This window comes from Glycine soja, chromosome 8, assembly GCF_004193775.1.
Source record: "Glycine soja cultivar W05 chromosome 8, ASM419377v2, whole genome shotgun sequence".
NCBI classification, from domain to species: domain Eukaryota; kingdom Viridiplantae; phylum Streptophyta; class Magnoliopsida; order Fabales; family Fabaceae; genus Glycine; species Glycine soja.
The window spans coordinates 2,240,056-2,267,969 of record NC_041009.1 but is presented as its reverse complement, the minus strand read 5'-3'; the positions used below and the strand labels follow the sequence as shown (position 1 = coordinate 2,267,969).

Here is a 27,914-nt window from a genome sequence, read left to right as displayed (position 1 = left end):
GTGAAAAACTTTCTTTACGATCTTAATGAATTAAATTAGTGCATTCAACTGCTGATTTATACGTATCTCACTTTATCTAACAACATTAGATTTGGAGTCGTGTAATTTTAAATAGGAGACTAGTCTCTTAGTATCACTTAAGAGAAGTGCTTAAATTTAATACCTCAAACAATATTGTATCTTATCACGAATTAAGATTCAAACTTTTATTAAGAGAAGTATTTAAATTTAATGTCTCAAACAATACTGTCTCTGCTGATTACACCCGTTAAAAAATAAAAAATAAAAATTACTTTGTTGTAATGCTTTAAACTTAAAATTATCTCTTTATGTGAAAAAAATGTATTGTCTAGAATAAAAGATTTAAGTGCATCACAAATGTGCTAATATGAGTAGGAGTAAATGATATATAGTATAATGATAATGTAAAAAATATTCTACTAAAGAGTCTGATTCATTTGGATGAGTAAAATATGAGTTATTGTAAATTTTTTAATAAAAAAATTTACATGTTATTTATTTATAAGATGTTATTTATATTAATTTTTAAATTTTTTTATTAATTATTTTAAATGTCATATAAATAATATTTTTTATTATTTGATGATATAAAAAAATTCCATCGATAATACATAAAAATTAAACTCAAAATAAATTGAATCACCTCAGTTAAGCAAACTTTGTAAGGAATTTTTTTTTTATCAAAGGTATGTATTTGAAAAATATCATTAAAGAGTTTTTTTATTTCAAACAAATGTTAATCAATATTTAAAAAATCAAAATAAAAAATATTTAAAAACTTTAATTGCATTAAAAGTATAAAAAAATTATTCAAAGTATATTCAATGTTCTTGACTAAGAATTTTCAAGTGCTTGTTAATGAGGATGTTTATAAGTCAATTTATTTCAATTCAGAGAAAAAAATTAATTACTCTGATGTCTGTCAAAACCAATCCAGATATGATAAAAACAAATTAGTTTGGTTTAAGAATGAGGAATCAGGTTAGTAGACTATCCATTCCCAGAGTCACGTTTCAAGAGCAAAATCCTCTTTCTCAAATATATTTAGATGGGTATGCAAGAGAATTTAGATATTTATATTCAGGTCTCTTGGAAAATCAAAGGGGTAAAATATTTGAGAAATTTTAAGTTCTTTTAACTAATGGATTACAAACAAACAACATAAGTAATTTAACAGTATATTCAAAGGTCTCCCTTGTTGGGGTGGTTATGAGTGTGTGATTTATAATTTTGAAATGTTATTTTAAAATCAAAACGTGTTGGGTAAAATTGGTTTTTTTTTATTGATTTTTAAAACAGTTTTACCTAAAACAAAAAATTCTTAGACATCTCTCTCTCTCTCCACGTGACCCTCTCTCTGGAAGTCGTGAATGACTCAGCGGTGTGCGGAGACTACCGGTGTCCGGTGGTGTTGCCAGTTCAGGATCTTTTGACTCGCTTCAATGTGACTTGTACAATCTTGTTCTTAATAAAAATTGTTGTCATATTTATTTTTTTATTTTTGGGATAAATATGTTTGTTATTTTTATTTTCTGTCAGACCATATAAGATCTTTTAAAATTTCAAAACTGAAATTTAAACCATAACTAAAATTCAACACTTAAAAATTGATATTAGATTTAATTTTTAATAATTTTAAAATTAGAAACAAAAAAATCACCCAAATTTGAGATATCAAGTTTGCGAATCCATGGGATTCAGGATTTCACCTTTATACTTGAGTAATTTTTCCTCATATGGGCCCACCGCCAATTACAGCATTATATTTTGTTTTTGGTGAACTTTTTTCCAATCGATTTTATAGCTAAAATTAACTATAAAAATCAATAAAACATTGAAAAAATAATAATAAAATTATTATCCATATGACCAACAAACTTTTTATGAGAAACCTATAAAATATTTCACCTTCACGTCTTAATTGTATTTGGCAGTACACTTAATTTTTTAAAGCATATTAATAATGTTAATACACCTAATGATGCTTTTGGTACATAGATTTGATATCATCCTCTGAACTGAGGGGTTACAGAACATATCTGACATCATGAATAGCATGCACAACACAGCACTGATCGGATTCCGCATAATATATATTCCATTTTGAGTCACTCATCTCTCATGGTGACTGGCATCTCAGCATACAAGCCAATTTATTCAGAAGAATCATAACCCATCAAAATCATATAATATTTATAAATATTCGTCATAATTATATCCATACATACTGTTTCTTACATATTTTTATATGAATTTAATTTTGATAATATTATTATAGAGTATATATTTTTACATGATTAACAAATTAAAAATCATTCTACATTTAACTTTTAACATAATTATTATAAAATTTAATCCTTTTAAATATACAGTATCTTGTAACTGAACAACAATATAGAATTCTTTTATATTATCAATAAATTCCAATTAAATTCCTTTTACATTACATTCTCTTTGAATAAAATAGATAAATTTAAATATAAACATTTTTACATATTTTTTCCTTACTAAACAAGTATAAAGATATAAAATTTATGATGTACATGCATTATTATCCTAATATCTATCTATTTTACGCGATTTTTTTAATAGTATAAAATTAATAAGATGAGGTGAGATCTAGATAATGGCCTTTAATTAGGACATCTTCATTGGGAGTCGTTCTCCCGCTAGTACAAGTGGGACTCATTTATTTAAAATAGTTCGTTTGAAGAAAAAAAAAATAGAAGCATTTAAAATAATGAAAATGATATATAGTATTATAAAATTTTGTGTGTAGCGACTTGTCACTCACGTGAATTACATGATTAATATTTAATATTATAAAATGATATAATACCGATGTTATATTATATAAGATGTTTGATGTTTCTTGTTTCATGGGCTTGCTTGTTTTTTTTTGTTTTTTTTTTATATTTTAAAATTTTATTGAGCGGCTCAAGTTGATCACGCTGCTGATTAATTTATGAAAAATTGAATTTGAAAAAAAAAATTATCTAAGAATTCAACTCAAGTTATGCTCCAAATATACTTTAAAAGACTAACATTACAGTTGCTCCAAATGAAATTATGCCCAAATTTCTTAAACAAAATTTTAAATTAAGGTTTGTAGATAAAAAATATGATTAGAATAAAAGTTTCCACTGATCATGATAGAAATTAATTATTAATAAATTTCATAAATACTTGGTATTAAAAAATGTATTTTAAAAAACAAAGTTCGTAATTAATGCAATTAATGAATTCGAAATATTTATAATTTATTATGCGTGTCATTGACATTGTTCTTGAATATTTGATTTTTTTTATTATCAACAATTGCAATTTTACCGTCTACATTTTAAAATAAAGTTGATTACATTTTTAGTTTGTTTTTTTTTTTAAGTTTTAAACTAAATAAGCCATTTTGTTTTAAAATTAAGCAACTTTGATTTCTTGTTTTTCCCATAAAATCCTTAAATTATCATTTTCTATTCATTTTTTTTTACAAATTGAATAAATTAAATTAAACTAAGTCGTTGACAAAAAATAAAAATTACATCAAGTTTATCCGCTTCATTAGGTTTTCATTCTTTCTCATATTCACACAAATTTGAATATTCTCCTTGTATAAAGTGGTGATCTCCACTCTTTTTAGCATGCATATAGTATATCATTTTAGGCTTTTAAATTTAATATTAATTATATGGTTTAATAATATGTAACTAAATGCCATGATTCAATTTTCAATATGTATATTTTATCTTAAAAATTCAAAGATCCTAGCATTTTATAATTTATCATCTCTTTCAATTAATTATTTTCAACATCTTTTAATGAGAAATTCTTGTGTGGGCACAAGTGAAGAGAAATTTATATCTAATTAAATAAAATTAAAAAATTGCCGGTATGTAAAATCAGAAAATAAAAATTATTATTTTAGGAAATGAGTATTTTTTTTAAATCACTCAACTCAATTTAACCCAACTAACATGGTTACTAAAAATTAATAAGTAAATTCATACCAATTTAATTAAATTCAGGCTTAATTTTTTTTTAATTTAGTGTTTTTTTATTTTTATTATTATAATCTTCTTTCATTTTAATCATAGAATATAATTGTTTCATTTTTCAAAATACTTTTGAACATTAAAATAAGTGTTATATCAAGCCAGGAAAAAAAAACATAATGTCGGATTAGAACAATCTTTTTTTTTTTCAAAAACGAAAAATATAACCTTAAATTACATGAAAAAAGTGTATCTAAACCTTAAATTTAATTTGGATGGGTTGAAAGACTCAGACAAAACATTGAAAAGAATCAGAGCAAAAGAAAAGGGATTCTCTACGTATCAGTGCAGCGATGGCGTTATCCCTACTAATCCACTGTTCTCCCACCGTTAACCCTCTCCGACGATCCCCAAAACCCACCCTCCGCCGCGTCAACCACCGCGTCTGCGTGGCCAGCGCCGCCACTCCCCTCCTCCAAGTTAATGACTTGAGGGCCAAGATTGTCGAATCCAACGTCGACATTCTCCACGGCGTCAACCTCACCGTCAACCAAGGAGAGGTCCACGCCATCATGGGAAAAAACGGTTCCGGCAAAAGCACTTTTGCCAAGGTCACTGACTCACTTACTCACTTACCCTACCCTCTCTCATTCAATTGAAAAGAAAAAAGAAAGGATTTTTAAGTAATTGAACTGCATGCAGGTTCTTGTGGGGCACCCAGATTATGAAGTAACCGGAGGCAGTGTTGTTTTCAAAGGTGAGAATTTGCTTGAGATGGAACCTGAAGAAAGGTCTCTTGCGGGTCTCTTCATGAGTTTTCAATCCCCTGTTGAAATCCCCGGTGTTTCCAATGATCTATTTCTCGCCATGGCCTACAATGCTCGAATGAAAAAACTTGGTCGAGAAGAGGTTGGACCAATCGAGGTATTATATATGTTGATTGGATAAATTCAAGTCATTTAAGTGTTTGTCAAGAAGTTTATCCAAATAGGACTTTAGTATGAGGTCATTTTTCGTCATTGCATATTTTTTTTTTATTGTTAAATGTTAGTTTGTTAATTTTGTTAAAAATGTCATTGGGGGATTCGAACCCATGACTGGGCCAACCATATATCTCCTCATCATTGCATGTTATGATTGGGATTGGTTTTCGGTGCAGTTTTTACCTTACCTGATGGAGAAGCTTCAGCTTGTTAACATGAAGGCTGACTTTCTCAATAGGAATGTGAACCAAGGGTTCAGTGGCGGTGAACGCAAGCGCAATGAAATCTTGCAGCTTGCGGTTTTGGGGGCAGACTTGGCTATTTTGGATGAAATTGATTCTGGTTTGGATGTTGATGCGCTCAGGGATGTTGCCAATGCAGTTAATAGGATTCTCACCCCAGAAAAGTCCTTGTTGATGATAACTCATTATAGGCGGATTCTTGATCTTTTGAATCCTACACATGTCCATGTTATGGTAACTTTTAACTTACTATTGATCTTCAATATCATTGCAAGTTTTGAATTTGGAATATGTATGATACATGGGGTTTTCACTTTTGATTATTGGAATTAAGGTGCTGGTCCTATCACATTCTTTCTCCCCTTTTATTGGGATACTTTCATAGTTATCAATTCAAGTGAAGGATGAGCTTGACGAGGTAGATTTCCTAAAGTAGTTGACACAAACATGCTCTCTCTTCTAACTTTTCCAAAAGCTAAAAGGCATATCTTGATTTTAATTTACCAGAGAAGTTTAACTCATTTTACCTCACAATTTCTTCTCCTATAAGTATTAAGGACTTGTGATCTGTGAAGATGTTTATTCAAGCTTGGCTCTAGTGTAAAAGTCTTTGTTGATGTCATCTCATTTATGTACGTGTAAAGACATTTATAAGCCTTCTGATAGAATATTGTTTTTTCTTTCTTAGAAAGCAGCTCTAGACAGTGTATGGGAAACTGAATTTGTATATGTATTACGTCTATGGTGTGAAATAACATGAAAGGACTTCTCTTTTTCTTCTTAAAAAAATCAGGACAAAGGGAAAATTGCAAGGTCAGGCGACATATCGATGGTAGAAGCTATTGAGGCTGATGGATATGAAACAGTCTCTGCTTTAACATAATACAGCTAGTATCGGTATCTATTTGTGAATTTCCTGTCCTTGTTTCAGTTTAAATTAACTTTGATGTTGTTAATATTTGCATTAGTATCTATCTCAAGAGCATAGTTGGGAATTGACAGTATATAAACTTGGGGAAATGAACAAAAAATTCTTAATGGTAGTAGTGATATACTTTATTAATTGGTTTTATTTTCATGTTAATTTGAAATTTTTATTTGTTCTGGTTTGATTTTGGTTCTTGCTCCATACGCAGATGGCAGTATTGCATGGGCTGGCATTCAGTAGTTGCATCTAATGGAACTTTCTTCCGCAAGGATGAGTTTGGGAAATTTGATTGTTTCACTGCTGGATGTAGTTGAATAATATCTTTGTGTGAACTGGATATAATTTCATTTTGATTATTCAACCTGCCTTAGAAGTTAGAACAAAGCATGTTTCTAGGCAACAAAATTTTGTAATTTTCTATGGCTAGAATAGCAGATGCTGACCGTAAGGATGTAGATGTGGTGTTGATTACAATTAGTGAAGTCGTTCTTGTATCCATCTATCTAATGTTTTAGCATTTTTCCTGCAGTGTTAAGAATAGGGAAGCATTTAGCAACCAAATATTCTTTTATTTGCCTAATGCTTTATAAATTCATATTGAAAGGCCTGTTCCAAATTCTGAGCATTTCATTTAATTAGTTTGATCATAAAAAATTTCAAAAGTTTTTTTAATTTAGTTTCGTACTATGGACTTACTATAGATTGCTCAGTGTTTAATGATTACTGGTAGTGGTATTGGTAAATTTATTTGACTAAGCTAAATGATGAAACTTAGTAGTTGTTTTTGGCCCTTCAAACATTGGTTGATCTTATCAAGCAGTTTAGTATCGAGTTTGGCCGAGTCATTTGTTAAAGAAAAGTTGTCATGTTGCTAGTCTAAATCTGGATTGTAATTTTAATCATATATTCCTCTGCAAGACTTGTATATTAAAATAGAGTTTCTTTTTCTGATTATCTTTTTAAGAATGGGATGTTATAATAGTATATTTCAATTAATATCGCATACTTTTGATAAAATAAAACTTTCTTAAATTTCCAGTCTGTTTGTGTTGCACCTATGTAGTGAGGCAGTTGCACTAATATGCTGATGGCTCCTTTCATCTTTTCCCTTTCTTTGTTCCATTTTGAAAACGAGGAAGCAGACTGTCTAAAGCTCATGCTGACAGAGATGTTGATGTTTCTTGACTTGGGACGTATAGTCTTCTGGGTATTATTTCCGTAGGCTTTGATAGAGAAATATCGAAACTATTGAATTTTTCCTTTTTTTTTTTTGTTTTTAATGTAAGGGCCTTTTCATTGTTAAATATCAACTTGGGGCACACATGCCTCGTTTGCTGTAAATGCAGTAAGGATTGAAATAGCTGTCAAACTACATTAATATTAGCCACATTTTTGTTTTGGTATTGGCAGTTGGCCTAGCCTTTTCATGGGCATATTAAAAAACTTTAAATTATTGCTTTTAGAATATTCATCTATACACGTGATTTCAAAATATTTATGAATAATGATAGACAAGCTTCATCAGCATGCCCTTTTTGAGTTGTGAATTATTGCTTTGAGTTCTGATTTTTGCACACTTGCACGGTGCAAATATCCTATTAAATAATGATCTTTATATTATAAAGAATTCTCCCTCTACAACTCTTTCTTTTTAAAATTATTGCATCATATATTATAAATTGGGCAATATAAAAGTTTTACATTTTTTTATTTGGTTTTGCTAACTAGTGCCATAAGGGCAAGGCAATGGTTAAAAAAAAATGAGAAAACACTTATTGTGTAAATTATAGAAAAACACAAAAAAAAAATAGACAACACAATTTTATACATTTCAATTTTTTTTTCCTTTTTGGTTCCTTAACCTGTTCACTAAGGGCACTAGTCACTTGCCTTATTTAATTGAAGTTTAATAGATAAAAAAAATAGGATTGTTCCTTAAACTCTGTAATCCTCTCATAATATAAATTATTTTCAGTCAGTACATTATTCTGTAGGATACAAGGACAAAATTGATTTCTCGAACGAGAAGACTACAAACATCATGAAGCAAGAAAAATGGGTGACCTTGTAGAAACCAAGTGGGATTACGCACCAAAAAACTCGAGCTACCTAGTTTTTTTTTTATATATGGAAAAAATGTAAACCTATATACATCTGACCAACAAGATTGCCTGTATAAATCGGGGAGGGGAGGATAAATAAATAAATAAATAAAAAGCTTCGGCCAAATTGTAGTCGTTCTAAAAATTCAGAACCAAGTGAAGCCAGCACATGAATCGGGGCGTCAAGGAGCGGAACAGGTAGTTCCTTCATAGGTAGTTCTTTCATTTCAGTTCCAATATACGCATACACTTCAACAAACGTAAGTACAACTATCGCCAAGGACCATGCTGACCTGAAATAGAGAACCATGTACATATCTTAAGACCAGTTCGTTGAAAACATCTGTGACAACCCCAAATAAAATAAAAGGGGGAGAAAACACAATATAAAATAAATTACATTCCACCAGCATTTTTAAGTTTTCTTTTCTCTGATAAGATCTCTAATGACACCACAACAGTACGAATCACTATATAAAATTTTGAACATGAAAGCACCACAATTATCACCTAACTTCATATTTTTGAGCTTCCAAACAACCAAGAACAATTTGGCAACTTGGAATATTGACATGTCAGTAATTTTTCCAAGTAAAAAATACACACTGAAAGGGTACACACTTGGAAGTTGACAATTTTAAAGGAGGTTTCATCCTGCTATAGTTTATCATCTTCAAAATATCAGGATAGTGGGCAGAGAGGGATAAAGCAACAATCAGAAGCGCGTTAGGCATATATATCCTTAATTTTCAAGCAGATGTCCAAAAATCTAAACTAAGTGAAACTGTAACCAAAACAAAGTATAACAGCCTAAATGAGTATCTCGTGCCATGTGATTTGTTATTTCTTATAATATAGAAATTCTTTAACTCTTACTGGTTCCCTGTTTCTTCTGAAGATGGACTCTGTCCAGGTAGGGAGCAATTATGGCATCTAGCTTCACTAACCACAGAGCAAGGGCAGATGATGTATGGGGCATAGATGCAAAAGATGCAATGATTTCTTCAACCAGCCCATGCGGAAATTTGCATTGAAACAACCAGTCCTTATTGATGGCACCAACAAAATCAGCAAGAACCTATAAAATTTCAAATTCATAAGAAAATAGATTAAGTTAATTAAGACCAATAGAATTTTAGACGCTCCAGGAAATTCTATCAAACAGAAAGTTAAAACAAAAACCTGCAAAAGCTCCACTAAAGTTGAGGTGCGTCTGAGCCGTTTCACCCACAGTTTATGAGCAGACTTCCTCCAAGCACCAACCAGGGCATCTTCAGGCATAACAGACTGCACAAACAGTGGTGAAAGTAATGGGAAAAGATCATTAATCTTCAAAATGTCCACATGCTTGAAAAATATACATGTAAACCATGCGAAGTTTTCAATATAAAATATCAGAAAGTTGGAGCAAATAAAGAAATAGGGTATCACATTTAAGTATCAATTAATATCACGCTTATCTTGGATTAGAAGTAACATAAGTAAAATATTTTCTAGAACAGAGCATCCCTGTTCAAACAAAACCAAGTGGCACAAAAAATGAAGTATCAATTTTCCCGCACAAACCCCCAGCATTGCATATTTGCATTGCATTTGTGCCCTAAAAGGTCCAATTTAACAAAATAAGAAATCAATGCCAGTATGCAATGAATGATGAAAACTGAAGCATATGGATAACAACTCACCTCAATAGCATAAACTGCAGCTTTCAGTGATTGAATCTGTGATGGTAGCACTTTATGATTAGGAAATGTATTGCTGTCTTCTTTCTCCCTGCATGTGGCTATGTGGATTGCATATCTTTCTTCTAGATCAAAATCTAGCTCAAATGTCATATGGCAAATTTTACAGTGTCTCTCATCTCTCCAGTATAGATCATGACAACTCTTACATCTGGCAAGAGAGTCCAGATAAGACCTTTTACCATATTTTACAACATTGAGATCTGAATAAAAGGAATTCCAAATCCAAGTATCATATTCTTGAACACGGATCCATTTTTTAATTTGTTCCTCTCCTTTCTTTCCAGCTTTAATTACCACAGCCCCAGCAGATGGCAGAGAGTCTTTAGCAGTCTCAGTCAGGTTCAGGTTGTCTACATCAGATGCAGGAGAATAACTGTCATCAGTGACCATATCCAGTTCAGATTGATCAGAATGTGACATAGAACCCTTTCCAGTACTATTAACATTAATCCTGGACATAGATCTGCAAAGTGATGCTTGTCTCCTTTCCAAAGATTCAATAAGAAGAGCCTCCCGATTTCCTCTATCATCCAGAACCGACAATAAGGCACACAAGGCCTGCATACATACAGGTTAACCATATGCAAAAAAATTATAACACTAAAATAGTAATGCATACAATAGACACACTAGACAAATAAACATATGCATTTTTGGTTGTTTACTCTTCCATGTTTCCAATATATGTAACCAAAACATCTTCGCTTAGACAAATAAGAAAACCAAAGAAATTCACCTCCTCAGTATCAATAACCTCCCAGTGACCATCTTCAGAAGATTCAAAGTATATCCTCCTGTGGCCTGGATCATCTACATTACAAGGACCCAAGAAAAGCCAGTATCTATTGTACCGACGATCAGATCCCAAAAACACTGATTGAATAGGGTGCGAAATAGATGACCCTTTTCCCTTTTCAAAGGAAGCTTCACGACTATGGAGTCTTGAGATTAACGATGAGGAATCGACTGTACAGGGATCAGAATTCAAGTGTAATTTCTGGTTCCAAAGTGGCCCAGGTTTCTTTACTGCTGATCTCTTTATTTTAGCTCCAGACCCTTGTAATTGAATGCTAGAATTGCAATCAGCTGCAACTTTTGTCGAATCCTGTACGAAAAAGATAATTCAAAACTTAATATGATAAGACAACTTCATAAAACATCTTAGGGGATGTTTGGGAGTTGGAAGGGGAAGTGAGAGGAACGAAGACAATCCAAGGCCTATAACTTTAGTTTTATCAATTTAAAATTTCACTTTAATTTGGGGCGGGGGGTGCCTAGAAGTTTAGTATTTTACCTTCATCCTGATGCTGGATCCAGATGAAACAAGATCGGTTAAAGCCGCCAATGCATTCAATTTTTCTTCAATGTTCAAGTCCGAATATTCACTCTCCATCAGTCCTAATAGCCACGCTTCTCCTGGATGGCTCTCATCAATTTCAGTGTATACTTTCAGCATATTATTTTTATGACTGCTTGCACGCTTCAATTTTCTTATACTGGAGTTTATTGGATCACTTTCAAAATCGTCACCACTGCTACACGTATCAGTGTCATTAAGTTCATCATCAACACTACCAAAGTCCTCTGTATCTGAATGAGATTCATCACCATCCTTCATAACAGTGCTCATACGCAAACGGTATGCAGTTGACGAAATCTTTTCAAATAAAGTAATATCACTTGAAAGCGTGGAACATATTAAAGACTCGAGTTCCTCTGGGGTGCTGGCAAGGTTTAATTCAGCAATCTATATGGTATCAAAAAAACAGTTGAATTTTACCAGTAATATAGAGAAAGATTATAATCCAAATAAAATGAATCAGATAACAACAGTTAGTTACCTGCATTGACTTTGCCAGTTCAGCTACTTTGCATCCAATGTTTCCTCTCTCTGACAAGATGTTAAACAACTCACTCTTCAAGGTGCCAGGGCATAGACCATAGTTTACAAGAAGATTCAATTCCTATAAAACAAAAGCATAAGGCTAAACCTTAAAACCAAAGTAAGCACTAACTGAAAACTTGGACTGACATCCAAGAAAAGCATATTGAAAGCAACTGAACAACAAAAATTAACAAAACCTCCTTCAAGCATCTCTCACCATTTAAGATTAAATTTTGCACACTAGAAAATGCTGACTATTTATTCTCATTCCTAATAACTAGCCACGTAGATATTCATGATTGCATTTTTGAGATAAAGATACATGCCTTCATTGTTAACAGTTTTTTTTTTTAAAAAAAAAAGTGGCACTAAATAAATATCTTTTTTGAAACCTACTTTTTCCATGACTAAGTAAACATCTTGCATGTATTGCCTTTGGTTACATGACATATGATTCAAATATTATTTTACCTCAAAATCTGCCAAAGTAAACGACATACAAGAAAACAGATGTGCACCATTTATGATATGTCATAAGGCAGCTTATACAAAAATATGCACTAATCAAAAGCATCTACAATGTTTGATCTTATGCAAATACATACACATAATAATATAAACATATTCAAATCAAGTCAGATATAGAATAGGCTTGTTTGGACTTTGGAATACCTTGTTAAGGACCTCTCCACGTAAGGAACCTTGTTTTGAACCAAATCCAGAAGCAACCAGCACTTGATGGAGTATTTCTATCCAGGTAAGAGAATTTAGAGATCTTCTCCAGAAATCCAGGGAATATTCTTGACTTTCAACCTGACAAATCATTATTAAAATAAACACGCAATGAATTTGTATCTCAGCTAAAATAGATAAATGTTAGATTGTTGGTCATAATGTATTAAATATAGAAGACAAGAAGCATGTAATAATCCATAGCCTCCTAAGGAAACCCAGTAACTCACCGAGTGAAGCAATGCAAGAAAGTTACACGATTTATTTAAATGAGGTGAAAACCCATTAGTAAGCTCCACTTCAATGTCAGACACAAGAAGTGTGAGAAGGGCCACATGAATCTTGCCAAGTAACATTGAGTCCTGGAAAACACATGCAGTAAAGAGAGAGACATTTTGCATGTAACTTACAATTTCACATGACTCAGATAAGATTAAAATTAAACAAGAAAACTGAAAATGCTTCCAAAATGGGTCAAAGATGACATATTACCTTATCATGAAAGGCTTGAACAAACTCATCAAGGGTGAAGGGGCAAATATCAACAATTATAGCATATGTATAAATGAAGTGGAAAACCTGCCAAAATAGAAGTAGTTCTATGTCAAATTAAAGTTCTTTCAAAGAAATAACTTGTTTCTGTCACTTAACAAATAAATCCATCAGGGTAACTAATAAAATCCAAACATCAGTAATAATTCATCCAAGTTAAAACAAAAACCGGTAATGATTTGTCCGACAAATAACAAAGTGCTAGAATTAGGAAGAATTTCCTTCTCTTTCACATTATATAACCTATTATATTCATCATATGTTTAAATTCCAGAAGCCTAAACAAAATATAAAGAGAAGGAAGAATGTTGACCTCTAACCTTAGGTAGGTACTGTTAAAACAATAATGGTAGGAGGGATTCAAAAGAGGAGAACTAGTCATGGTCTCATACAGTGCAGAAGCAAGTACAATAACAGGAGGCGAGCAAAACCTCTTCCAATGGTGGGTTTGATGCTCCCCAGCATAAAAATTTCCAGGCATGGCTAGTTTTCAGTGGCAGGTGCAAAACACACCATGTGATCCTAGAAATGGAATCCCTCATCCCTCCTCCTTTATGATCAATAGCCTTGTAATTTTTTTAGGTGTTCTATGTGTTTTGGTGATGTCTGTCTCTGAAAACAGTTTAATTCCACCTAAAACACCTGTCAAATCTTTCACAGACAGGATGCAACAGAGGTGTAGGGCGCCCAACTCCAATGAGTTTCCAACTAACTCGAAACACTCACATACCTCTCCAAAATTCCCTTGTGTGTTCAAACCATCCAAATTATTAACAGACAATGGCTTGTTGGATTTCATGTGATCAGTGATTTCACCTTTTTAATCATGGCTGCAATGGAACTTTCAAAAGGAGGCAGAGAATGAGATGGTGATGGGAAGGTTGGGCTATGAGAGAAACCATCACCAGGAGAATCACAAAGAAAGCAAACCAATGCCGTGTAAATTTTCTTGAAAAATTATTTTATTTAAATTTTTTTATATAAACTACTACATCTTTTCATTTACTTTTACAAGTCTGTTGATTAAATTTTACATTTTTTCTAGCATGGCAACCTTTCTTCTGCATTGACCAGTATGTAATCCAACAAGAAACTACTCTGGATTTTGGATCTCCCACCATATAATACTGACAAAGGACAACACAGGTGAATTTTTAAGCTATTTGAGTAGTAAAAATTTATGTTATAGAAGAGAAACTTTAGTTGATGAGTGCATAAACACATCTGCACATAAGACAAGTACCACTATATAACAATTAAAAAATACATGTGCATTAACATAATCAGATCTTCCAAGTCATAACTGATTGATTATATGCACCTTAAATAATTTCTTCACAATTTCTGGAGATGAGTCCCAAGGTTGCAAATGGATAGGTTTCTTCATCTTGACAATATCTGGCGGAAACTTCACTAGCACATCTGTAAAAAGCCACATGCAATTAATGACTGGAATTAATCAGAACATTCCAGCTTCATAAAATCATTACTCATTTGAATATAACATAGAATACTGGTCAATTTCTGTTCCTTCCAAAATTACCTTTACAAAGTGAGCAGCCAACCATTCCACCGGCAGCAAGATGATCACAACACATAAACAGATTGGTTCCTTCTTGTAACTCCCTCAGCTCTAGCTCTTCATCATCAAATAACACTGAAATTCGATCAACTCCCTCCTCAGATATTGCACTATCCAAAGCTAGTTCACATTTTTCCTTTGGTGACTGATTCTGAGTCACATTTAGGTTCAAGTCCCCCTGCCAGATATGAGAAACTCAAAAAACTTGCCAAACCATTCAACAGTAAGCACAAAAATGCACATTCAACTTCTTTAATTACCACTCTTCTTTGCATGGTAAGTTTCCTCTTATCCTGCGATTTATTTCTCTTATTCTGCATTTTACTTTTTGGCGTTCCCTGTGCAGAAAGAAAAAAATCAAGATCTACTATTATAAACAAAAACTAGCATGCTCATTCATGTATTATAATAGGAAGAAAACAAAATGTGCATAATATTATGGGTTTAGATAACTCACATTCCTGTTTACTGTTTTCCATGACCTGTTCTCACGGACTGGTTTCGGTCCTGTAGAATTTGAGATTAGAGGAACTTCTTGGCCAGAAACGCCAAAACCAAATGGAAGGTCTCCAATATCAGGATTTGTTGCCCTCCAAACTGTCATCAGACCTTTGCCAATACCATGTTTCTTCACAGGTGCTTTCATATTACAATCAGCGAGACTTCGAGTTGCACTGTTGGGAACCTGAGGAAAGAGGACTTGTGACAAATGCAAAGGAATGTAAAAAGAAACATAAAAAAACTTTCTTGTTAAATACTAAAACTTACCTTCCTCCTTTTGGAGGACCCTTGGTCCTCTTCACAAGCAGAAATGAAATATTTGGGTCCTAATCAAACAAAGAGGAAATGGACAAAATAAGGCTAGTTATAAAAATTATAACAGTGAGACGTAAAAGACTAAAGAGAATAAAAGGAATACTTAGAATAATAATAGAAATGAAAGAAGAGGGAGAATGAGTATCTGTCAACCAAAAAACTATAGAATGGGCAGGTTTAAATGAGACTGGAAGGGTTGTTTGCATAGGTTTCGTAAACCTCTAAGAAGGTCAAATGCAATCTATTCTAAAATTTTAATTTCTAGACTTTATACTCCATACTGTACTGCTCGGGTTGTAATGCACAGTATTTTTAACAACTAAAGAAAAAAAAAATCCACTGAATCCGATCACCATTCATCACCAAAAAGGAATACCTTATGCCCCTATCTAATACCATGGTTCCACAACTATCTAATACAATAAGAGAAACAGAGGATTAAGTGTTGAGTACGAAGTATAATAACTATAAACCATTCGAAACGCACCAGAAGGAAGAAAATCAAATTCCTGACCAAGTGGAGGACCATCCTTCCGTAACACGCTGTTCACAATGTAATCGGTTGTAAACAGCTCCTGAAGGCCCTTACGTTTTTGCTTTTTCTTAACATTACTCGTCACAGCCATATCATATCTTGAAGTCGAAGAACCGTTTCTTGCAGCCGCAACAGCAGCAACACGCGATAGTACTTTTCCGCCACGTGGGCGAAATTCGTCGCGCGAACAAGCACGCGATGCCACTGTCAATCCATTTTCTCCCCTACCACTCTGCGCTATGTAACTATCATAGTCTTCCATCACCCTCAGTGTTCAGTGCTTCTCATCTGCGCCAAAATAAAAATTAGAAGAGAGTCGAAACTAGAGTTCAGAACTGATGCTGAAATGAATTTGCGGAGAAGATGTAATTGGTTGTTATGGCGATCAAAAAACGCTGGAAATCGTTGAATTCGGTTACGACAGTTGAGTGTTGTGGCGGTCTGTGGAGAAAGTGTGAAAGGAAAAAAATGGAAGGGAAAGAGAAGAGTGAATGGATAGAGATGTGAGAAACGTACCGCAATCAATTAGAGCTTCAGGAAACGAAATGAAATGAAGTGAAGTGAGTTGGAAGCAGAGGTGAGGATAATATACAGGAGAAGTAGGGTTTTGGGTTTTATGGAAGAAAGAGAAATATCTCTCTCATTTTACCAAACAACCCAGTCCCAGCCATTTTTTATGGGAACCAACCGAAATATCATACTGTTCTCTTTTATTGGGCTCCATTTCAGCCCACTCGACCAAATCAACGGCAATTACTTCCTACCCCTCCCATATTACTTCCTGCATCTAATTTAGAATGTCAAAATTTAAAGGTCTTTCTCTGAAATGTATATATATCTTTACATTTTGAAAAGACTTTTTCGGAATGTAATTTTATATTTCAGATTAAGTGTTTCAAAAGCTTAAACAACATTGAAGTTGAAAAAAGTAACTATCAAAATCAACTCATCACTAAACTTATAATAGCAAGAATAATTTAATTTAGACTAAGTAGTTTATCTACCACTTATAATAATTTTATTGATTTCTATTATAGTTAATAGTTACATGAAATATGTCAAATTTCTCCTAAGGGTCAACCTATAATTCAATATTAAGCTATTTTTTTCTTTTCCTCTCTCTCACCTTGATTTACTCACACCGTGCAAAGCAACTCCCTAATTATTTTAAAAGTTCTACCAACAATAATGTTTTAAACTTTTAATGATTGATAATGTTAAATGTATTTACATTGACAATACATGAATATTGAGCTCTTTAAGTACACTGATACTTTTGAAGATTGTTAATTTATCACTCTAGAAATAAAATGTAAGTAGAAAAGCAAAGATATTTAATTTATTAAAATATAAAATATACTCCGTATTTACCAAAAATTAGTAGGAGAGGGTTACCTTCACACTCAAAAAAAAAAGTGTTAAGTGCAAGCTTCTTTTATATATATATATATATATATATATATATAAAGCTTAAACGACGCAACCCCTGTTGTCGTATCGTATATATCATAGGGATATGCTTGGTTTAAAAACAGCCACAGTAAAGCGACAAGTCGTGTGACGTATACGACATAGCGGCTATAATTAGGGTTTATGGTATCGACCAAATAGACCGTTTTGGAGGGAGAGAAAGAAAAAAGGGGAATTTCAATGGCGTCAAGGGTTTCTCTGAAGGCGAAGGGGAAGAGTTCAAAGGGATCGAAGGCTGCGGAAGATCGATCCGCGAGCGAGTGCCTGAAGGAGTGGACGACATGGGCGATGCGAAAAGCGAAGGTCATCACTCACTACGGTTTCATCCCTTTGGTCATCGTCATCGGTATGAACTCTGACCCCAAGCCCCCACTTTCCCAGCTTCTCAGCCCCGTCTGATCCACCTCTTCAATTCTTCCACCATCAACGCGACGTCGTTCTTTTTTTCCTCTTATTTTGCCCCCTTTCTACATTTGTAAGTTTCTTTATGGATCAATTTTCACTTGCACATCTCATGTGGCATGGTGTGTTCAAAGTGGATTAGCTTGTCTGTTTTTGGATAATTTTGGAAGACGCAGTAGTAAATAATCCGTTTTTTTTATAATTATTACAATGTTCAAATATCGTGTTCCTGCGTTTTGGGTTGTTTATCTTGACGAATTGTGATTTTTATGATTTTGATGAATGGATGAAATGTGATTTTGGGTTGCTCTGTTTTTTCGGTTCATGTGTTTATGTTTGGTTGAGCAGGTGGAAAATTATTGTGTTCTGTACTTTAGGATATTGAATTTTGCAATTTTGTTTGATGCGTAAGATTGACTGGGTTTCTTAGGAAGAAAAAAACGCTATTCTGGTGCCATGATGATTTTCAGAATTTTAATTTGGTAAGGATTATTATTACTGCATTAGTTTGATGGTGATATTTTTACTTCAAAATAGCCTTGAAATTACAATTTACCCGCACCAAATTGGGGGTTTATGTTTCTTCTTTGATTAGAAGGAAGATGAAAGTTTTTTTTTAAGCTGATACTTATTTTCCAATTTCAGTAAAGAATAGAGACAAATATTTTTGGCTTGATTTGAATAAGATTTTAAGAGGGTTAACCATCAGAGCTTTCCTACTTTATGATTATGTGATATAGCTGCAGTACTGAGTTTTCCGTAAGTTTAAAGCAGGAAACTGCAAACAATTTAGAGAGATCATCTAAGGTCAAGATTGTGTGATTGAGAAAATTCCATGAAACTCGGTTTTAAAACCTCATTTGGTACCATATTGATTTTTATACGAAAGATATTGCTCTTATCAAGTCATTTGAGTTGAGCAATGCACTATATAAGTACTTGTTAATGTTTGGGATTTAAATTGATAGAAGCTTGTTTGGTTCAATTTTGAAACAAAAAATTATTCAGTTTTCAGTTTTCTTGGGGAACTTAAAAAAAACGTGATTTTTCTCATAATTAATCCATATTCAAAAGCATTTTGGTTCAACATACTTTATAAAGCAATGAGTGATTAATTCCCAAGTGTCTGTCATTTGAATTATTTATGTGATTAAATGATAGTTAAAGTCTTAAAATTATATAACAAAAGATAAGATTATTGATGAATGATAATTCTAGAGACTACAATGGCTTTTTAATAAATTTAGTTTATAATTTGGTGTATTGCTTTGAATTCATGATCATGAGATTTCTAGCGGGTGATATGAAGATATTTGGTAATTGGTGTGCAATCGATGCTGTTTACACTGTTGATAAATTTGACCAGTGTACATCTTCGATTTCATTATTTTCACTCCTAAAGTTTTAGAAAAAAAAATCATAATTGATCAGTAAAAAAACAAAATTAATGCCGTGTTATCCTTGTAACTCTTGCCCTGTTTGGTTTAAAAGGATATTTCAAGTAAAAAAATGAAAATTTACAAACAGTCTCTACTTTTTCTTTAAAACTTTTTTATTTTTAATTTAAAAATTGGTTTTATGTAGCAAAAAATAGACCTAACAAGACATTATTTGTCTCGCTTCAATTTTGTGTTTCTTTCCTATGATTAAGTGTATTTGGTTTTTCATTTTCAAACCTCAAATAAATGTCAAACATGAATTTATCATTAACGAAGCATTCATGCTCGACAGAAAAATAAACACCCTATCATGTTTCCACTTATAAATGAGTCCGTGCAAAGGAAAATGAAACCAAGTCATTTTGTTATGTTTGGATGTCAATTGAAAAAAATTTAAATGTACTTTTATTTTTAATGTAATAATTTTTTTCTTTGTTTTATGCCTTGAAATCCAGGAATTTACATTCAAAATATCAAAAAATGTTCTCCAATTTCATGTAAATACAATGCTGTTTGGGTTGGAAAAGATGAGCCAATAAAGACTAAATTAAATGAAGATGAGTATATATTTATATGTTATAGATGAAATTGATATGAAATTAAGATGTAACGCATTAAGTTTTTTCGCACCAAATCAATTAAATTTCTCACATAACATTCTATAATCATAAATATCAAAGCATATAAAAAGCTATTACATTAATAAATGAAACAAATAAGTATTCATGAATTTACATAATAAGGAAATACAACATGTTGTATTGTCATTAAGGATTCACCACCATTGTTTTAGCCAAATTTCTTTATATTAGTCCTTGGGTTTTTTTTTTCATTCTTAATGCTCTCAATGACAATTTTTGATTGAGTTTTAAGGATGAAGTGTCTGACCTTTTGGCCTGGAATCTAATCCTGAATACATGATAACAATGATTTTAGTAAATTTCACTTGATGTTTACTTTTCTTTAATGATGACAATATGTTGTTGCTCTTACCTATTTTTTGAGTTTTCATTGATGCCTTAACCTTATGTTTTTTCCCCTTGAAAATGATCTTTCAAGCCTTTCTCACCTGTAGTAATCTGACACAACTTGCAACTCCATTATTGCTTGACCTTATTATGAAAACTCTCATTGTCATCAGTTGTAGATGTTATCGCCTTGCACTTTCCATTGTAATGAGCAACATTTGGTCTAGCCTGCAATGGAAGAAACAAAATCTGTTATGCTCGCCGACAACTTAAGAGCTTTACCATGACAAAATATTAAGAGGACGTTCTCAAACAAGGTGACATTTTTCAATCAAAAACTAAAAGTGAAAAATATTTTTTCATAATCCATACAACACAAGAGAATAAGCATGCAAAGAAAATCAAAAATGAAAGAGAAAGATAAAGACACAAAGGAAGGGTAAATTAAACACAGGAGTATATACTAACAAATTGGATCACTTTATCATTGTTGATATGCGCAGAAGTTTGTCTATTATCAACCATGAAATATGAGCGTAATTTTGTAGACCCTCCAAACATGTTAAAATTGTTATGCAAGATCCCCTCCGATGTTTGCATTGGAATTTTGAATGCTCTTTTCGACACAATTTCCCTCCTCACTTTCTCCTCTTCAGGCTTTCATTGTGGTGCCAATGGGACCTGATTGGTTGTTATCTCTCTCTTAATCTCTTCTTTATCTAACTCTCGTTGGAATGCTTCATCGACATTGGTCAGCATCGCCATGCCCATGGGAAAAACTCTTGGTGCCGGAACATTGTTGGAAAAACTACCTAGTACAAACTCACAACCTAAAAAGAAAATAGGGAATAAGATGAAGTCACAGCAACAATACTTCTGTATTTTTTTAAACTACAAAACAAATGCGTATATATACCTTGAAAGAAACATGAAAAGAAATAGACACTAACTCGCAATGGGTATCTAGAAACATAAGGGGCAACAGAAAAAGTGTGCAATGGTGACAATGTTGTCATTCCATTTTGAGCATTCCAGACGTTAAGAAAAACAATCAAGTATCTATGAATTCAAAGATAATGTGAGTGTTTACGTGTAACATTGAGTTTGAAAGTCTGATTAAATAGTTTTTTGGTGCGATTTTGATTGGAAATTTCTTTCACTATTTTGATCAAGTTTGACTACAATAAAAAATATTTTTATTGATTAAGAATTTAATATTAATTTATTAAATATTCTTAAAATTTTACCATTTTTTATATTCACTAATATTAAATACCAAATGAAAAAAATCCTATTAAATATTTTTTTATCGCAGTCAAACTTTTTAAATTGGAATTTAAAACAGTAATTTTTTTTAAAGTATTTATTATTTCAAAATTTTCAGCATTAAATAATAATTGATTACATAATTTTGATATTTTTAATAAACTAACACACTCACAATTACACATAATTGTCATGGTTAATATAACCAGTATTTTTGTTTGTTAGTTCCATAGTATAATTCGTTATTTTTATATAATTATAACCTACAATCAATAAACATTTAATAATATATCGACTATATTATAATTAAAAAATATATTTTATGGAAAAAATATTTTGAATACATAAGTTATATTTTATACTCACATTAAATATTTTAAATAACATTTGTAGTAAAAAAAACATTTCATTTGGGCGTCTAAATATTAATTAAAGAATAATAAACTATTTTATTATAAATATATAAATTGATTAACAAATTTTAATATTTTTCATTTAAATTTTGTCTTTTACTTCGTGAACATATTAAAAAAAGAAGTTGAGATATTTGAAATTAGTCAACCAATTTTTTAGAAAGACATAAATTGATTAACAATTTCTACTATTTTCAAATGAAGGTATCTTATTTTTAATTAATTAAATGAATATAAATATTTTCAAATATACGACAATAAAAAAGAAGTTAAAATCTTGAGTATTAAATGAGAGCATTATTTTAATGCATTCTCCTTATGTTTGATAGCAATAATACCCTTAATAGTTTGTTATATTTGACAAATCTTTTTTTTTTTAATATTGTTATTGAAATAATAATATGTATTAGTAAAATATTAAATATAATGTTTTGAATGAAAAAAAAAATATTATAATATGAAATTATTTTACACCTTTAATTAATTACAAATTATTGTATGTAATAAGTTTGTTATTTTTATAATAATTAATTTAAAAATGATATTTAACAAGATTTTTAATTGATTAACGATGTAAAAAATTTATATATGTAAGTATAAAAACAAAATTTGTACTATTAATGTATTTTAATCAAGTTTATAATATATTTATATAATTTTCTGTATGATATAAAAAAGAGAAGAAAAGTTTGTGAAATAAGTTTATTAATGCAACAGAAATCAGTTTTTTTTTTTTTTAAAAAAGTGTTATAATTTTTTTTGTAAAAAGTGTCACATATGCATATTATAATTTTCATATAATTCGTGGGCGGTAGGACTTGATAGGATGTTCCATTATAATGCATGTATATTAGTAATAACTAATATGTTGTAATTTCGGTCTCTTGCAGATGACGACGTGTGCATGCACATGCACTGAATGAATAATACCTTTTTTATACAATATTTTGAATACACTTATTGTTAATATTTAAAATTTATAACATCGCCAAAAAATGTGTACCTATGTTAAAAAAAACCCAACATCGGTAACACTTTTATCTCCACTGAACTACTACCTCTCTCAACGATTGTAAAACAATCACCAACAAAGGAAATCGCACCATAATGACAAAACCAAACACAAATAACACAGTATTACCCTGTCATTTTAAAGAAAAACAGCTAAAGTTTGTGATTTTTAAAAAATACTGGATGCACCAGCAATAGTGTTGAGTGTACTTAGCAACACCCTAATGCATGTGTACTAATAATAATTAATAAGTGTTGTAGTTGGGGTCTTGCGGATGACGTACTGAATAATTTTTTTTTATATATAATATTTTAAACACACTTATTTGTTAATAATTAAAATTTATTAAAAATTATAAAAAATGTTAAATAAGGAATAAAACTTTAAAAAATTATATTTTCAATAAATTATAACTAATATTAACAAAATATATTAAAAAGGGTGTTACTTATTATACAATTTCACGTACTAGTAAGTAAAGGCTCAATTTGGGTCACTTTCTTTCAGCCCCAGTTATTATTATTATTGGAACCTTGGAAGAGTCAAACATTCTACTTTAAGGAGCCGGCCTAGCCTGTCAATGGTTGTGCAATGTAGATAGACGGTGAAAGACCGGAAGGTAGAATAGAAGAACAACTTCATTTGCACCATATGCATGTGCCTTCTCTTTAATTCTAGCTTTTGGGCTTCCCTCATCTTATACTATAGGATATCAATATCAATATATTATCAAACACAAACCACCACTTTAAATTTTATTGGTTAATCCCAGAAAAGTCAGGAACACATTAATTTTTTAATAGCGTTTGTTGAAATTTACTATAAAAAAATAAAATTCTGTTTCGGTTTATCAAATTTTATTCGTATTTTATAATTTATAATAATAATAATAATAATAAATATGTTAGAATATTTAAAATTGTCCTATTAACACCTTTGGCCTGCCATACATGTGTTTGACTTTTCTTTTATTGAAACTTTTATTGAAATGTTGAATCTAAATCATTCGAATTATGTTCTCCCTTTCAACTTTGCTATTGATTAGGCTGACGAATATCCACTATCGACATACTATTATTAATGCTTAAAAAAAACTTGCTATTTTCGCCATGTTTCATTTAGTCAGCATTACATTTTCATTGTCTTTCCTGAAAACTGAAAAAGTAGGTTGACATCATATTCTTTATCGGAATAATTAGGAGTACTAGTTTGGATAATCCAAAAATGAAAAGTATTGCTAGTCCAACGATTTATCATTTACCCCCTATTTTGTATTGCTTCTGTTCTCTATATTGAAATAATATGAGTTTGCTTCTGTCAAAAATAAAAAATAAAAATAGAAAGTGTTACCTTTTATTCTTATATAATTTCTGTTCCTCGGGTTGTTTTTTTTTACAGCTATTATTTAACAAGAATATTGACTCGCTATTTAAAGAATTAGAGTTTACCATATATAATCAGTAAAAGATGAATATAAATTGTTGTAAAAGATAAAAAAAAAATATATTGATACTAATTTTATTTACTTTATTTTTTAATTTTTAGTAAAGCTTATATAATTTTTTGTTTTAAAAAATATTAGACTATTTTTTGCCTTTATTAAAAAAAATTCAGGATCCACCACTGTATATAATGGAGACATCATATCACCAATGTTTGTAATATTTTTTCAGCACACTTTTGTAAAATTATAATATTTATTATTGATTAAAAAATTTATTAGGGTTAACAAAATTACAGAAGTTACATTTTCTATTTAATAGATTTCGTATATGACTTTGTTGGTCTTAATAAATTTAAGATAATATTAAAAAATTATTTGATTTGTGATTTTTTAGTATGATACACAAAAGGAATTAATAGTTTAATATTTGAGCTTACAATTATATTAGAGTAATCACTATTATTTTATTTAAATTTAAATTTGATCAAGATTAATTATTGTCACGTAACTATCTTTTGGACACGCTTCCTAATGATTCTGAATCTCTAGTGATCAACCTTTTTTAATAGGCTGGTAGTAATATATAATTAAATATTGATTTTTTAAAAGGAAATAATTAAATATTGATTAAATAAAATTAACAGTGTACAAATATTAAAACTAAAGGGAGCCCAAAAGCTCGCTTTTACGCACTTACGTTGCTTTTGCGCTTTCCACAGAATTCTCAACTGTATTGCGTCTATTTGGTTTGGATTTAATGGGTAGGTCCTATTTTTTCTTATTAGTATTTTTGTTTATTATCTTTTTTTTTTAATTAAAATTTGTTTTGATTCTTTATTTTTTTAAAACATTCATTTTTTTTTGTTTAATTAAGGTCTATGTTTACTTTTTAAAACAGTGATAATTTTAATTTTTATATACAATTTTAAATTTTTAATAATTTAAAATGTGAAACTTATTTTATAAAATTTAGTTGCATGAAAATTATAAATCTCAACTAACATTGAAACTAAAAAATAAAATAATATACGGAGTGAGTTGCATATAAATACTAATAGAATTCCATAATTTGCATGCGAGTGAATCTAATGAAATATTTTTAAAGTTTTAGAACAATAATAACTTAAATTTAGAAGATAAAAAATCAAAATGAATATTTTACAAAATAAGAGATTAAAATATATTTTAATCTATATTTTATTTACACGTACTTTTTTTCTTTATTTTTTTATTAACACATCACATCCATTATTTGATCTTTCACTTTCATTTTCTTTTGAATTAAACGTCCTTTCAATTCTCTTACCAAACACAATTCTTTGATTTGGTCCCCACCTAATTAAGTAGATGACTATTTTGATGATTTTATTTTCCTTTCAAAATAGTTCATTATGTTATTTCACGTTGTGCAGATATTAAAATAAGTTTAATATAATTATATATTGTTAATGTAGAATTTTAGGCCTTGTATTTTCAATGATATAAATTAAATATATTTTTTTCCTCTCTCGTTAATTATATTTGCCAACGTATTACCTAATTTTTAACCTCATGCTAACATTACCTTTTGAAGGCTAATATGACTAATGAACGTGATATTGAGATTATCATAACACCACACATGTATTAATCAAGTCAACATAAGAAAATGTGAATTCTAATATGTTATGTTAAAAAAATAAACATTAAATAGTGCACAATAAATTGACAAAAGGGATTTGATATTAATACTTGTGGAGTAATTATGGGATTCAATCAACACAATTAAAAATAAAGACATTAAAATTACACAGTCATAGTAATATATCGAGGAATAAATAGTTGAATTATAAGTTTTTTTTATCCGTATATATAATAATTTTTCATTTTCCTCAATATACAAAAATAAATAAATTAATTATCATATACACCAAAATACAATGTAAAAGCAATTAAAACAAAACAAAAGGTAAGCAAATTAGGAGAAACTTAAGCAAATTCATCCATAGACGGACAATTTATATGATTCATTTTAAGGACATTGTCCAATTAATATATCGTCTTACAAAGAATAAGGGCTCCTTAGAACTCAAACAAAGACCATCAGAAACACCCTGACATACATGTGGAAATGTCTGAATGAAGCTTATAAAGTTCATCTTAAAGATTAATATAAAATAACAAGTCTTACAACTCTCGTTTATTTTAAAGTTTCAGAATTTTTTTTACTAGATTCCAAATTCAAGTATTTTATCAACTTCTCTTTAAATAATTATTGTAGATTTTAGTTCATTTTAAATAATTTTTTCAAGGCTTTAATTGGTTTTTCATAAGAGTATTTAATTTCTTAAACATTTTATCTTTTGTAATTAATATTTAAATTTATTTAATTAATATCATATATAATAAATTATTTGTAAATCATACTTAATTTTTTATCAATAAATTTTTTTTCAATATTTTTAAAAATTATTTTTTTAAAATTTATTATATATTTATACATTTATGTATTTTTTTATCATTAAAATAAATTTATGTTGCTTTAATTATTTTTGCAAAATTATTTTATTTTTATAAATATATTCCTTCATTGAGAGATACAAATAGTTTTAAATAAAGATAATTTTGTATCAAATAGTTTTGTATTAAAATCTAAAAAAAAAGGAAAATTACCAAACAACTTACTTTATTTTTAAAGCTCTAATATTCTGAACTTTAACTTTAAAGAAAAAAAAATCCGGACGACTAAACATAACCTAGGCCAATACTTTAAAAAAGTCAAGCATGCTTTGAATAATTAGCATATGTTTAACAAATATGAAGACTTAATTAAGCAATATATATGAGAGAAAAATTAAGTTTAAACCTTATAAAACCTAAAATAATTGTATTTTTTTAGGAGAAAATAAACTACTTGTGAATTAGATGAATGCATTGCTTGTTCAAACTATCAAAAGGGAGATAAATCATGGGTAGCATATCCTATAGGGAACAATCTCTCGTACCAACAAATCTTGGATTTCTGACCCCAAAATTTGCATAATAATGATAAATTGATAATATTATCCTGTTTCTTAAAGCAAGTTACATACACTTTTAGACGTTTAATTGGGCCGGGAAGGACTACAAAATGATCAAATTAACTTTGATAAAATGTTATTATACCCAGACAAATTAATCGTGGTGGATCACTTGTTCAAGTTGTCGATCATATATAAGCACCTTGAGTTCTGACGGGGTTGTGGATTTGAGCCATGGGGAAGGTCAATGTTCTCGTGCTACTGTCACGGTAAAATACCAACACAGATGCATTTGACAATTGACATCTTGAATACACTAGAGTCCAATGTGCTTGCTCCTAGTAAATCAAAATGCAAGTGTTTGAAAAAGAAAGAGAAAATAAAGGCTG

At 30.4% G+C, this 27,914-nt stretch overlaps 3 protein-coding genes across 4 annotated transcripts; 2 read left to right on the top strand and 1 right to left on the bottom strand.

Annotated features, from left to right (window-relative positions):
* The first annotated feature begins 4,270 nt into the window (after positions 1 to 4,270).
* Positions 4,271 to 7,623, top strand: LOC114421111 (ABC transporter I family member 6, chloroplastic-like). Of its 2 annotated transcripts, XR_003668487.1 has the most exons (6): positions 4,364 to 4,621; positions 4,713 to 4,934; positions 5,170 to 5,469; positions 6,029 to 6,132; positions 6,372 to 6,428; positions 7,220 to 7,623. XR_003668487.1 is itself a non-coding variant. In XM_028386912.1 (5 exons), exons 1-4 carry the CDS (start codon positions 4,364 to 4,366, stop codon positions 6,116 to 6,118), a joined length of 870 nt encoding a protein of 289 aa, XP_028242713.1. In that variant the 5' UTR covers positions 4,271 to 4,363; the 3' UTR covers positions 6,119 to 6,132; positions 6,372 to 6,389. The 2 variants fall into 2 exon arrangements, 1 of the variants encoding a protein (XP_028242713.1); XM_028386912.1 differs by lacking the exon at positions 7,220 to 7,623 and having other exon boundaries at positions 4,271 to 4,621; positions 6,372 to 6,389.
* Positions 7,624 to 8,091: 468 nt separating this feature from the next.
* On the bottom strand, positions 8,092 to 16,761 carry LOC114421110 (homeobox-DDT domain protein RLT3-like). The gene is made up of 17 exons (XM_028386911.1): positions 16,629 to 16,761; positions 16,065 to 16,400; positions 15,530 to 15,588; positions 15,219 to 15,446; positions 15,022 to 15,099; positions 14,723 to 14,939; positions 14,501 to 14,601; positions 13,120 to 13,206; positions 12,858 to 12,989; positions 12,568 to 12,708; positions 11,852 to 11,974; positions 11,305 to 11,757; positions 10,747 to 11,115; positions 9,951 to 10,568; positions 9,448 to 9,552; positions 9,142 to 9,343; positions 8,092 to 8,558 (listed from the first exon to the last, which is right to left on the bottom strand). Exons 2-17 carry the CDS (start codon positions 16,372 to 16,374, stop codon positions 8,536 to 8,538), a joined length of 3,246 nt encoding a protein of 1,081 aa, XP_028242712.1. The 5' UTR covers positions 16,375 to 16,400; positions 16,629 to 16,761; the 3' UTR covers positions 8,092 to 8,535.
* A 946-nt stretch (positions 16,762 to 17,707) lies between these two features.
* Positions 17,708 to 18,290, top strand: LOC114422499 (mitochondrial import receptor subunit TOM7-1-like). Its single transcript, XM_028388885.1, has one exon. The coding sequence runs from the start codon at positions 17,763 to 17,765 to the stop codon at positions 17,979 to 17,981; it is 219 nt and encodes a 72-aa protein (XP_028244686.1). The 5' UTR covers positions 17,708 to 17,762; the 3' UTR covers positions 17,982 to 18,290.
* The last annotated feature ends 9,624 nt before the right edge of the window (positions 18,291 to 27,914 follow it).